At 35.3% G+C, this 13,369-nt stretch overlaps 1 protein-coding gene across 8 annotated transcripts in view; it reads left to right on the top strand.

Annotated features, from left to right (window-relative positions):
- ZZZ3 (zinc finger ZZ-type containing 3) overlaps nucleotides 1-12,707 on the top strand; it is a 63,808-nt gene extending 51,101 nt beyond the window's left edge. For 6 of the 8 annotated variants that reach the window (XM_087730917.1, XM_087730921.1, XM_087730916.1 and 3 more), the window contains 5 exons: nucleotides 78-173; nucleotides 4,554-4,706; nucleotides 8,087-8,221; nucleotides 10,915-11,015; nucleotides 11,378-12,707. In XM_087730917.1, the coding sequence (XP_087587043.1) occupies nucleotides 78-173; nucleotides 4,554-4,706; nucleotides 8,087-8,221; nucleotides 10,915-11,015; nucleotides 11,378-11,522 (630 nt within the window). In that variant the 3' untranslated portion in view covers nucleotides 11,523-12,707. Of the gene's footprint in view, nucleotides 1-77; nucleotides 174-4,553; nucleotides 4,707-6,047; nucleotides 6,103-8,086; nucleotides 8,222-10,914; nucleotides 11,016-11,377 lie in introns of those variants that run through there. The other 2 variants (XR_015698671.1, XM_087730922.1) reach the window with 2 other exon arrangements.
- Nucleotides 12,708-13,369: the final 662 nt, after the last annotated feature.

Genomic DNA, 13,369 nt, shown 5'->3' with positions numbered 1-13,369 from the left:
CAATGCTGGAAAAACTTTGAAGTGAAGGCCTGTTACATTTCATTTGACATTTAATTGTCGCATGTTGTTTTTTCTAGGTTGCCAGTAGAGTGCAAAAATATTTTATTAAACTGACTAAAGCTGGTATTCCAGTTCCAGGAAGAACTCCAAATTTATATTTATACTCCAAAAAGGTGAGACAATATTATAGCAGAAATTCTATATGTCTGTTGGCATTTACGTGCAAATTGAGTATAAATCATTAATATTTTCAATAGATTTAAGTCTTGATTAGTGCTTTCTTACTAACTAGTTCCACCTTGCATGTATTTATTACTTAATAAAGTAATCTTTTTCTTTTGCCATTAGCATTGTAGAGTGAGTTGGATGTTATTCTAATTTCACATCAACATCTGTTAATTACCTCTCTATTGGATAATCTTGGGGACATGAAGTGTCAGAAAAGAGAGCATAGCAGTCAGATTGGAGGCTGAACTCACAGGCTTGAATGATTGGTCTTGGGGTACTTTCTCCTCATTTGTAAGTTTACTGTAATTGATCTAGAAGAGCCTAACGAGAATCCTGTTGGAAGAGGATAAGGAGCCCTATAATTCATATTGTACAGTCATCTTCTAATTAACAAAACAAAGAAAATTATGTATAACTGAACATACTGTACTAGCACAAGCATAGGCTTAAGACTGAAATGTCATGTCTTATTTTGATTTGCAACATACATGACCATTAAAATAAAGTGGTCATATAAATTACTATTAAAATGCGGTGCTTGTCCTGATCCTGGAACGAATGGGAAAAGAATATGGTCCTGAGAAATCTTCTTAATTTGCAAAAGAAAAGACTCTAGATTTCTATGCAGACTAGTCATATGTTTTGATTTAAATAATGTAGCACTCTTGGGTCCTAATAAGGACCCTAGACATTTGAAGAGGGCAGTCTCAGGTTTTGTGGGGGTTTTGTTTGTTGGGGGTTTTTTTGTTACCATTGTGTTTACAAAAGTTCTTTAAAACCTTTTCTCCCTTTTGTAGAGTAGCATTACTTTTTTGCATCCAGGTGGCTGTGATGTTTTATGATTAAGAATAGAATAAGCCTTACATTGATTCTGCAAAAAGGCAAATTTGCAGACTTAGTCCCTTGAAAGGTGGGGAACAAAAGTTACTGCCAGAGGGGCCTGATAGAAAGATCTACCACAGCTCATCTCTAATGATTTAAAATGTTACACACCCCCAGTTGCCTCCTAGTATTCTCTGAAGTTACTGCAAACAATGAGTCCTCATATCAGAGGCTTTCCAGTTTGCCATCCATCATGGTAATGCCATTTTACTTTCACCAGGATTTTAATCTACTATTCTGCTCTATAAACAGAGGCAGGGAAGGTGCAGGCATGACTCTGTCTGCCGCCTTGTCTATTGGAAAAGCATTTTCTGGCAGAAGAGCCAGAAAAACAGCTGGAAGCATTGGTACCTTAAATACTGTGGTGAGATTCATCTGTTAGAACTCTAAATTGCTTGTACAGTTTACCATACTGTGGGGCTAATTTCAAAATTTAAAATTTAGTTTTGAAAATTATAATCCTTTGAGTTCTTTATGTCACCATACCATTGTAAATGACCTTAGTCACATGTCTTTTCTTCTTTCCTCTTAGTTTTATTTGGAAAGACTGTTATTACAGAATGTGAGCAATGCTGCTAGGCAGCAGATCACTGTGTTTGATAAATACTGGAAATATTTGATCAGTACATGTGACATTTTAACCATATTTTTGACTAATTTGAACAGTGATCCATGAAGTTCTTTAACCCCACTGATGTGCATACAAACACCGCATAACCAAGAGTGAAATGTGTTTTGTATAAAATTCTTAACATTCTTATACTACAATGGTAATGCTACCATCCTACAGATTTTTCTTAAGCTCATGCGTAGAACAAATCTAATACTTACGTCTGTTTTCACAGTATGATTCATATCCTTATTACCAAGTCATAAGAGTAAGGTCATTGTGCCCTGGTTTGTATTAAGGTAGCATCTCCATTTTATATTTGTATCCCACGTAAGAAATACAGCAGATGAAAAGATCAAACAGATAGCATATGTGGGGGAATTGAGCTCTCGGTGTGCTAATATAGCTGTCTACTTAGAGCACAGATTGACAGCACTGTACCAGGCTGTAGTTATTCCCAAGTCTCCAATGGAGATAACATGATGTGGCAGAAAGGAAATGCACGGGGTATTGGAAGGCTGGGTGATGCTTATGCTGTGCTTATCCTTATTTTGATATTCAGTATGCACATATGCTTGTAAATGGTGGTATCTACTTTATTGCCAATAATAGAAGTATGAAAACTGGATGCTGATACTTAAAGCACACATCTATGGGAGAATAAAAAGCATAGATACATTTAATGTAAATAATTGTGTCAAAAGGGTTGCTTCACAAGAAGGTACTTGCATTTCTCCATGGGGATTGCCCAGGATGCTTCTTTTAAATGGTTACTGGGGAGGTGAGAAGCCTATTCAGTTCTTGAACATCTTGAACTTACGGTGTATATCTCCTCATATGGCATCATGTCTCTTCTGATAAGTGATACAGGACATTAAACAGGATGCATCAGTTTATTTTCCTGTATAACCATCATCTGCTACTAGTGAAAATAAAACTGGATCAGAGACTTAGGACTCTAGTATTCAGTTCTTCAGTTATGGCTTATCATTTTCAATTTAATGCTTATATAATATCATTAGTGCACCTGCTTTTAAGCTTGATCCAGAAGATATATTTCTCACAGGAATAATGATTTTTTAACTGTCTGCTTTTATGTAGTATTTTAGTTCATTCTTCACCGGAAGTAGAATCATATTAAAAAGAGAATTCAAATCCTCAGTTAAATTCCTAGGTCATAACTGTATGCATAACAGTGCTACTATTTAAGTGTAGACACAGTTTTCCTTTCTTGATTTCCAGCTCTAGTATTGAATACGGATCTGTTTTCTATTAACAGAAAATTTAAATCACTGTGTCAGCTCAAGCTGAAATACCATCTAACCTTATAAATGAAAGTATTTTGGGGGGGTTGAAATCTTAAAGGAAAAGAGAAAAGCAGCAGAACACAGGAAGCCAGTGATCATAAGGCAGAAGGTGGAAAAATTCAACACAATGGATAGTATATTAGTCTTAGAACAGAATGTTCATTTTTATTCTATGCACTGTAGTTCTTCTGCAGATGTGAGGTACAAGCTTCCAATCGTTACTAGACTTCATCTCTTCCCTTAGGAGTGAATGGGGCTAGTCTCAATTCCGTGTTATACTTCTGTCTGCATAGCTACGTTCCATCTAAGATAATTTGTGTGATCTTTGCCTTTACTTTTTAAACTGTGCACAACTGTAAAATAATGCTAGATCCGTCTTTAGAGGTTGAATCCGTCTTTAGAGATAAGTGGTTCTATTATAGTATTACAGGTTTGTAACTGATTTAGGAACCTTTGGTATAAAAAGTCTTGTGTGAAAAGAGAAAGTATTAGCTATTGTAAATATTCCTTATGCTTTATCTATATGAGAGAAGCTAGACACTGTGAGACAATCTCCTGTTTTACGATTGTTAAAAAAAGCACTTTTCATACTTCTGGATTTGGATTCACACTGTTTTCTTTCAATTGAGGAATGTAAGATTTGACATTTAAGATGTCAAAATGCTGGTCTGGAGAGTAGCTAAGTAAAAAGTTGAGTCAGTTTCATTCACCCTAAATTCTTCTTTTTTGATATTTAATGTTCTTCCATGGGGAATAAGTAATAGGGGCTGAGTGCCTTTAAGTAATCTATTTTAAAACTGCCATGCATTCTACACCTTCAGACAGCATTAAAGTTGAAAGGTTTTAGATATACACTAATGGAATAATTTATCTCATCTAACATTTTTTAGGTTCCTTTTCCAGCCAGTGGCAAGGAAGAACCACCTTCAGAAAGCAGTTCTTTCTAACTCTTAGAAACCTCTTTTATGGTGGAATGAATTGCCTTTTCTCTCCCTGGACTAGGAAAGAAATCTGGACAATTAGCCTAGACTTAGATTTTCTAAGGCACAAATTAATACCAGAAGTTGATGATAAATGTCAAGCATGGACTGGTATCCTGGATCTTGGACCTGTGCAAAACTACTTCTTTGTTTAGTCTTGCACTAACACAGTTCATGACTCTTGGAAGTCTTTTAATATCTTTGCACTTTGGTTCTTAGTCTTCAAAATTGTAACAGCTTTATTTTCTGTTTTTCTATTATTGTCCATCTCATTTATTTAGATGGTAGGGTTTTTATGGTAAGGGCTCTTTCTTACTGGGTTCTTACCAAAGAAGTGTTGCACTGTTCATCTGATTTCACTTGTTACAGGGCGGGAAAAACTCCAGCTGTATGAGGCTCTGATAGAGAGGTTTAACTACAAATAATTGGGAAGATGATAGACTGTTTAGTGCAAAAGAGCAAATTTCTGGCAAGGTTTTATCGATGAGGATTACTTAAATAATAACCAAGGAATGTTTTTAAAAATATATCATTCTTTCACTGTAGTCATCAAGTAGACGGCAGCATCCTTTAAATAAACATCTTTTCAAACCTTCAACTTTCATGACATCTCATGAACCTCCAGTTTATATGGATGAAGATGATGACAGATCCAGTTTTCACAGCCATATGGATACTGCAGCAGAAGAGGAAGTATCGGTATGTCATTTAAATAACTCAGAGAATGTCTTGCTTACTGTCATTTTAACCTTGTTTAATGAATAATATGAGGATTAAGCATCTTTGCCATAAAATAAATAACATCAAGTAAGTATTAAATTGTGGTAAGATTCGTGAACCATTTTGAATGATAACCACATCACTAATATAAAGGCCGCCAACTGCAGAAAACTTAGACCAAATCAGAAAGGAAGTAGGTAAAAGGAGTAATAAACATTTTTTTCCTGAAACAGCTCTAAAAGTTTTGGTTGCATATTTTCAAAAAGTGATTTGACATGAGATCAGTTTGAAAATCATATAAACTATATAGTTATGATTCTGGTTAAAGATGTGTTGTATCAGAAGAGTTACATAGAGCCCTGGTAAAATTTGAATGCTATTGGCATCATTGCTTTTTGTCTTCCTTCACTGGCTGAATTAATTAGGGATTTTTTTAAAATCCGCTTCAAAGCATGAACTAACAGACTGAGTTGTCAACCAGCAAATGTATTTTTAGAGGAACATTCTTGTACACATCCCAACCCAATGTATTATTACATTGTAGTGTTCCACTTTCCTAATTTATCACATGCAATAACACTACAAGAATTTAGACATATGTCTTTCCCACTTCCATATATAGGGACTGTATCCTACCACTAGCATGCTGGGCAAGATTTACAGCTGGTGTGAATCACTGTGGCTTTACTGTGCTTAGACTGAAGAACCTGACTTGTTAATTTTTTTTTTTTTTTTTTTTTGGTGAGCCTAGTAACATCTTATGTGTGAAAAGCTTGTTGCATAACCGAAGTATTAAGGCCACCCAGTATAAGTCCATTCATTTTCTTTATTGACTTTTTACATGCACTGCTTAATCTTCCGTAAATTTTTAAATATGCTCATCTGTTACTCAGTCTTAAATCCCATCTTCAGTCATGTTCTGTGTTCTCTCTCTGATGGTCTTCTGGTTCATCTACAGACATTCCTGATAACTTTGCATATTCCAATAAGAACCTTAAAAGGCCTGGAAATGAAAATGCATATTAGAAGAGATGAAAATTACTATTATTTATCTCAATGGAACTGTTCTTGAGCAAACATTCTTTCATTCTGTGTTGTTTTTAAATACATATTTTCTAACTGTTTTGAGTATTTTCCTAAAAAATTTTGGTTTTGCTATGGTGTCCTAACTCTAATAAATATAGGCACCATAAACTGGGATTTATTTTAATTTGGGTAGAAATTGCTAGTTTGCAATGCACTTTTTTTTGCAGTGATAATGGTGGACTTGTGCCTTTTTTTTTTTTTTTTTTTTGGCTTAATCTTTTCTTTCTTCACTAGTGCAGCATTTCCAGATGGATTTATTTCTGGCTTGCAGTAATGTAGAAAGACACAGGTGAGCCCAAAAAGATCCCCATTATCAGTGCAAAATAGAAGCAATTTGGAAGAAAAAAGAGATGATTAACTATATTCAAAATGAATGTACAGGATTCTGTTCTAATGTTAAAAGTCAGGTCTCTTAGTGACAGTCACTGTCTTGGATAAAAATACTTTGCATCAGCATGGTGAAGAAGAGATTCTGTGTAGCAAGAAAATTACAGGAAAGGTTTTCTTTGAGTTCTTTACAATGGAAGTACCAGGTGCTGTTCCCCTATAAAGACAAAAGATTTTTGCCTGGATGTTACCAGTCAACTTGACTGGCATAACCATTCCTGAAAAATTGTTTTAGTATAAATAAGTTATTCCCAAGTGAAGACTATTCCCAAGTGAAGTGTCCACACAGGGAGCTATTATAGTGTAGTTTATTTGATATACAGTTATTTTCTGCTAGGCAGTTTTTCTCAGAAAAACTTAGGAGATTTGCATGGAAGGTGAATCCCTGTTTTATATTAAGAGACTGTAGCTTATCACCACACAATTTAATCATGTCATTTAACCTTGATTTTTCTGAACATTTGCAGTCTAGTCCTTTATATAGGTTCATAATTACAATTAAATAATCGATAAGGCCTTTAGAAATTTAACACTGAAGAGCAAGTCTCTTTCCCTCACTTCCTTTAATAAACTTACTAAATAATACAGATTCTTTAATCTTCATGGATTTGTAAAAAGAAATTGAAATTGTGTGTATAGGCTACATTAGAAGAATTTTGATTACTATCTTGTAGTTGTTCTCAGTAGCTGAACGTTCCTAACAGTATAGGATCTGAAAACTGCTCTGCATACATAAATACTTGTCATCTTTGAAAACAGCTGACATCTACCAAGTACAGCTGCTACAATTAAAGAGCTATCTTGAAATGGGCATCTGAATTAGAATAAGAGCTTCTGTCTTCTCATAACATAGAGGTCCTCAACCTTTGATGAAGAAAATTGAATGAGAAAAAAAAGAAATGGTGTGTTTCTTTAAAAAGAAAGAACCAAAGTTGCCAAATTCGTATGCACCAGCCTGTAGGGAGACAAACTTTTTCATAATTTAGGAAAAATAACCATCTATTTTCTGAAGCTATTAGGAGACAGCATGAAGTAAAGGGATGAAGGAGTTGGGTAACTCTGAAACTTCTACTCTTCCAGTCATGGAATGATGCTTCTCATCACTTTTTATTTTTATAGGTGAAGGTGAGAAGTTAATACTGTTAAGATTGACTTGTCTTCAAATTAAAAAAAATACATATAATGAAAGCTCGGTACTGTCTCGATTTATGGGTCTTTTAAAAATCTGAGTTTGTGCAAAACTTCTTAAAACTGTAAAAAGTTTTTGGGTGTCCTTTGTTTTTAATATTTTCACAGCTTTGAAAGTACTTCAGAACACTCATTGTAACTATCCTTAGAATAGTATTATTCCATACCATTCCACACAGTAGTAAAGAGAAAGATCAATTAACTTGATAAAACTGACCTGAAATTTCAGTTATCAAATATAATATCTGTTGCTGTTTATTTAAAACTAAAATAAACTAGCTTTGTCTTAAACAAAAGTGAAGTCTTCTACTGCAGCTGCCATTTTGCCCACAATGTATGGACAAGTGGATTATATGCAAATTGCAGTTAGGCATCTAAGATGAGACAAAAACTAGGCATTAAAGTTAGGCACTGCTCTCTCCTTTATACTACAGCTAAACTCTTCACCATAAGAAATTTGGTTGTAGGATAACTACTTTTTTGTTTTAATGCAATAATAAAGTATAAATAATACAAAATAAAACGCTGTTTTGTGCTATGTTTTTTAAAATAATTGCCCAGTATGTTTCTTAGAATATATTGCCAGCATTTTCTCAAAGGTAATTAATCATACATAGTGATTTATGGGATATATGTCTTACTAGTTATTATATTCCTAAACTAAAGAATGTTTCTCATTTATTTTTAACCATGAACAGGATGAAGAGAGTATTCCAATAACATATCGAGAGTTACCTGAATACAAAGAACTGTTAGAGTTTAAAAAATTGAAGAAACAGAAACTCCAGCAGATGCATGCAGAAAGTGGATTTGTGCAGCATGTGGGATTCAAGGTGAGTTTAAGAGATGTTCTTCTGTTACTCAGTGGATTGTAGAAGTTTTCAAAGATAACATGGTTTGAATTTCCTAAAAAGGCTTTGTTTAATACAGCAAGTCTGGTTCCTTAGTTCTTGTTCACTGGGTCTGCTTTCTCTCATCTTTAATAAAAACAACCCAAGTAGTTCATTCTTTCCAATAGCTCAGGTTTCACAGAATACTGATATTGTATGAAAAGTAGTAAGCATACTGTCTTTTGCTCATTCGTATTATGAAAATAAAGCTCTAGAGCCAGGTTAAATCATTACAGAATTCCATTTGACACTATACTCTGTTTTGACAATGATTCATTGATGATAATTTTCTGATTATGAATTTGGAGTCATTTTGCCTCCACCTAAGGCCAGAGAAGGGACAAAGATTTTTAATGAGAACAGTAATAGATTAATAATTTTTTTTTGTTTTGTAGCAACTTCCTAATCCTATCAAGTGATAACTTGCAGAAGTTGAAGCAAGGACACGAAACAATAGTTATGTGAAATTAAGAAAATAAATATTAAACTAATGTGTTGTCCCAGTATCAACCATTAATAGGCAACATGAAAGAAAGGTCATTCTCTAAATTACATTTTCTGGTTTGCAAGGGATTTTATGTGTAACTGGTTGCTATGTTAGAACAGTTTCTTCACTTTGTTTAGTGTTATGCAGCTAGATTTCTTTTCTAATACCTATTTATATAAGAATGCAAAGATATTCAGTTTAAAGTTCAGTTCAAAATGACTGGAAAATTAAGACAGCCTCGTTAGCTGACATTGACAGACTTAATCATGGTGTTAGACCACTAAGGCGCTTTTTATTTTTGCTACTCTTTTTTTTTTTAAAGTTAGCATTGGTGTGTTTGGTTTGGGGTTTTCGGGGGGGGTTGTTTGGTTTTGGTTTTTTAAGTTAGCATTTTCTTCCCCAAAATTCAAAACTTTGCTCAGGCAGACCAGACTCCTAGGTAACAAACTAGTTGCTTTTTCTACATAACATTACTCTGAAAAGTAAATTGCCATTATGCAGTGTCAAGCATTCAAAGTTTGAAAGTTTCTTTGCAATCTGAATTTGATTTTATTATGCATTATAGTAAGCTACGAAATTACATGATTATATACTGTTTTCCCTCAGGAGAGCTGCCTTGCTCAGTGCACGGGCTGGACGGAGCTCACCTAATAAGCAATCATTCAGAACACTTGTGGTTCTGCATGGCCTTCAGCCTCATTTACTACACATTAGTCAAACTCTACTTTGAATATTGAATTATTGAATCTCTTGTGGGCTTTTTATGGCTTTCATTGCTATAATACCAGAGCACTTTGCAAATACTTTTTTTTTTTCTTAGGAAATGAAAGGCATGGTATTATTTCTGTTTCACAGGGGAAAGAGAGGGAAGCTGGAGCACAGAAATTAAGGTCAAGGGTTTCCACTATCTTGGTTCTCAAATTGAGATAACTGGAATCAATTTTTATTTTTTATTTTTTTCAAAGTATTTAGCATTATACTGAACTTGATATTTTCAGAGAACAGCTCTGAGTATGCTTAGTCCTTCCTCATTATCAGCCCTCAAACTCTGAAAGCCATCTGTGGAAGGAAGGGATAACAGCTGTGACAAATGGGTAAGGTGTAAGGTGTTTGTAACCCTCAGTGGATTAGTTGTGGCCGGGAACAAGCTGCTCTGCGAGTGGGTTTCACAGATGCTGAGAGAGAACTTCAAGTTCTGAAGGAGGATGAGCTATGGAAGCACAGGCTTGTTTCCCACATTTCTTTTTCCTTTTCAAGCCTGTCTCTGCAGCACTCTTCAAAGTTTAGATTTTTGAAAAGTTCTCCTTGCCCCCAAGTCCCATTTTCCAATTTCCTTTTTTCATCAAATATCTTTGCATTTCTGCCCCTTTTCTCTACCATGGTGAATTTTTCATCCAGTCTCAATGTTTCATTTGTACTTTGTTTCCTCCTCTTCATGCCACACTCTTCTTGCACTTAGCTGCTGTTGTGTTGTCCCTGATTCTTCTCAGGGGATTAGTTCTTGTCTTCTTGCTCAGCTTTAGTTCTAGACTTCTGTTCCCTTCCCCGAATATGTTGTCCCGCTTCCTTCTCAGCCACCTGGCTTTTAGTTTCAGCCCACTTCTAATGTGGTATTGCGTTTCCTGAGTTTGAACGTGCATCAGTCTGACCTGTTGTGTCCTGGTCTGCAGCCCATCAACAGCCTCCCAACAGGCTCTACTGGTCTAGTCTCACTGCCTTCTTCTGCCATGGAAAGTGAAATCTATACTTAGACATTTCAGATGGTTGGACTGAAGCTATAGAAACATCACATTCATGTTTTGTGTCGCAGCAGTTCTTACAGCCATGTGAGGATAAGCAATGACCGCAGGCAGGACTAGGCCTCCTTTTGTTGAGCCGGAGGATGATGTCAACATGGAGCATTTGGGGAGTGGGAAGGAAAGCAGGAGAAAGATTGACCAATCCTCAGGGCTCTGGAGGGCGTCTCCTAGAGTATGAGGACTTCTTTATCCATGAATACGTATGGTCTCTGATGAGAAGAATTCAGCTGTGTGGGCTAGTAGTAATCGACCTACATACATGCCTTTCTAGCTGGTGTGTTGGTGTGTACTCTTAGTAATGTAAGGATTACAGTTGCTGTTTTTTCAGTGCTCTTCCATCTGCTTCACAGTGTGATAACTGCGGAATTGAACCTATCCAGGGTGTTCGGTGGCACTGCCAAGACTGCCCTCAAGAAATGTCCTTGGATTTCTGTGATTCTTGTTCTGACTGGTGAGCAGCATACGCTTCTACTTGTTATTTGTAATTAGCTTGAATATCTCTACGTGGCTTAATTGCTGTGTATGTTGGAAATCTGCTCCAGCATGGGACACATCTCCCGTGTTGGGGGAAGTGGAAGATACTTTAGGATATATTTGTGGGAGATATGTTTTGTAAGCATGTTCCGGATGTATTTTTTTTCATAATACAGTGGACAGATAGGTTTGGTACTGTTAAATAGGGAAGAAATTATACTTTATGAAGTAATTGTATCAAATTTGGTATGAATCTGTTAATATGATCACTGTTTCTGAAAGTTAAAGATAAGGAAAATATTTGACTTTTAAACTGTTATCTTTTTCTTTCCCTTGCAGTCTGCATGAAACAGAGATTCATAAGGAAGATCATCAGTTAGAACCTATTTACAGAGCAGAGACATTTTTAGACAGAGACTACTGCATGTCCCAGGGCACCAGTTACAATTATCTTGACCCAAACTACTTTCCAGCAAATAGATGACATGGGAAGCAGATCTACCATCTTGGGCTTACTATCCTCTTTGAAAAATAACAATGGCACCATTGTTAATTCTGTGCACATTTTGGAAAGACTCTGCTTTCCCTGAAATGTCGCTCACAGCATGACAGCTTCCTGGGTGTACTTGTCAAACTACAGCTTTGAGCTGTCATGGTTCTAGATCACTGAACAGCAGCCGAACATTCCTAGTGTGCAGAAGGTTTCACTGGGAGACTTTTCTTTCACCACATTAGTCATTTTGAGGTGGTGAATCTAAACACAAAAGAAAAACATACAAAAGGGTGAGCCAGAAATGAGAGCACACATTAAAGATAGAGTAAATTCCAAAGGCTTTGAAGAACTCGGTTATAATGAGATCCAGAGGAGATGAAGTATTTATATAAAAACAGTTTAGTAGCTTGCAGTTTTGTTGTGAAATAGTTTTCAGCACAGTAACTGACTTCTTTAGGCAAGGTTTTAACCAATGACAGTGTTTGCTTCTAGGATGTACTCTAAAAAATACTCACTGTCTCAGCGATGGTTGGTTACAGGCCTTTATTAAATTGGAGCTGCTTAATCACATTGACTTTCAATTTTTTTAATTTTATTTTTTTTAAACCACGATGAACTCTATTTACCAACAGTGAAGCACTACAGGGGGCAACTGTGGCATTGCTTCCTTAACCAGCTCATGGTGTGTGAATGTTATAAAATTGTCACTCAGATATATTTTTTAAATGTAATGTTATATAAGATGATCATGTGATGTGTACAAAATATGGTGAAAAGTGCCAGTGGTAGTAACTGTGTAAAGTCTCTAATACTCAACATTAACTCCTTTAAAATAAAATACACAGCCTTCTGCCTCTGTATTTGGAGTTGTTAGTGCAACTCATCAAAGAAAACTGCCTAATATAAATCATATATATGGTAATAATTTTTCCTCTTTTGTAGTCTGCACAAGATCCATGAAAGATTGTATTTTTATTACTATTTAAACAGTGATTAAATTTAGCCTGAGCAGTGAGCAAGGGTTCACATGCATTCTTTTATACTGCTGGATTTTGTTGTGCATCATTTAAAACATTTTGTATGTTTCTTCTTATCTGTGTATACAGTATGTTCTTAAATAATGTTCAATTGTCAGGAGAACTGTGAGAAATAAACTATGTGGATACAGTCTGTTTATATATAGAATGCTTGCTGTGACTTCCTTTCTGTGTAGTTCTGACTTTTTAATCAAGATGGAAAACATTAAGAGGACATTTTAATACGTCATACAAATACTCACTATGCAGACCTGCAAGATGCCCAGCGCCTTCCTCTGCTGTTAATTTCAATGGGAACTGATGGTGCTCTGTGCCTACTAAAATATGCTTCGCCTTTGGCAGGATTAGCATTTCAGTTTTCTCATCTCTTACTCACAAACTGTTCTTTTTCAGATTGCGGAAGATTCAGATTTCAGTAGCCTTGGTACACTGTATACCATTGTCTGAGAAGCTTTGTAATTATTGTGACAAATTTTAGTTAATATATTTTCTATTGAAATGTATAGCTTGTGATTCAGAAACACTTGATTATTTTATAACTGTAATAGACTTCTAATTGCTTTGCAACTTGAATACTCAGAGTAATTAGCTAGAAAAGAAGCTAATTTGACTTAAAAAGATGGCAATAAGAAGGATAATTGGCTGGCTGCACCTAATAACTTTAATTATAAACTGATCGGTATTAAGTTTCGCAATAAATTTAGGTGTAGTTATTTTTTGCTTCAGAAAAAAATAAGTGTTTAATCTATTTAGAAGGTAATACGGTACAGTTACTAAATCACTGAGCAAGTATCATATGTA

This window comes from Nipponia nippon, unplaced genomic scaffold, assembly GCF_047370975.1.
Source record: "Nipponia nippon isolate SJK-2023a ecotype South Korea unplaced genomic scaffold, ASM4737097v1 scaffold_5, whole genome shotgun sequence".
Lineage (NCBI taxonomy): Eukaryota > Metazoa > Chordata > Aves > Pelecaniformes > Threskiornithidae > Nipponia > Nipponia nippon.
The sequence above is the reverse complement of the archived record's forward strand: the minus strand, read 5'-3'. Positions and strand labels throughout refer to the sequence as shown.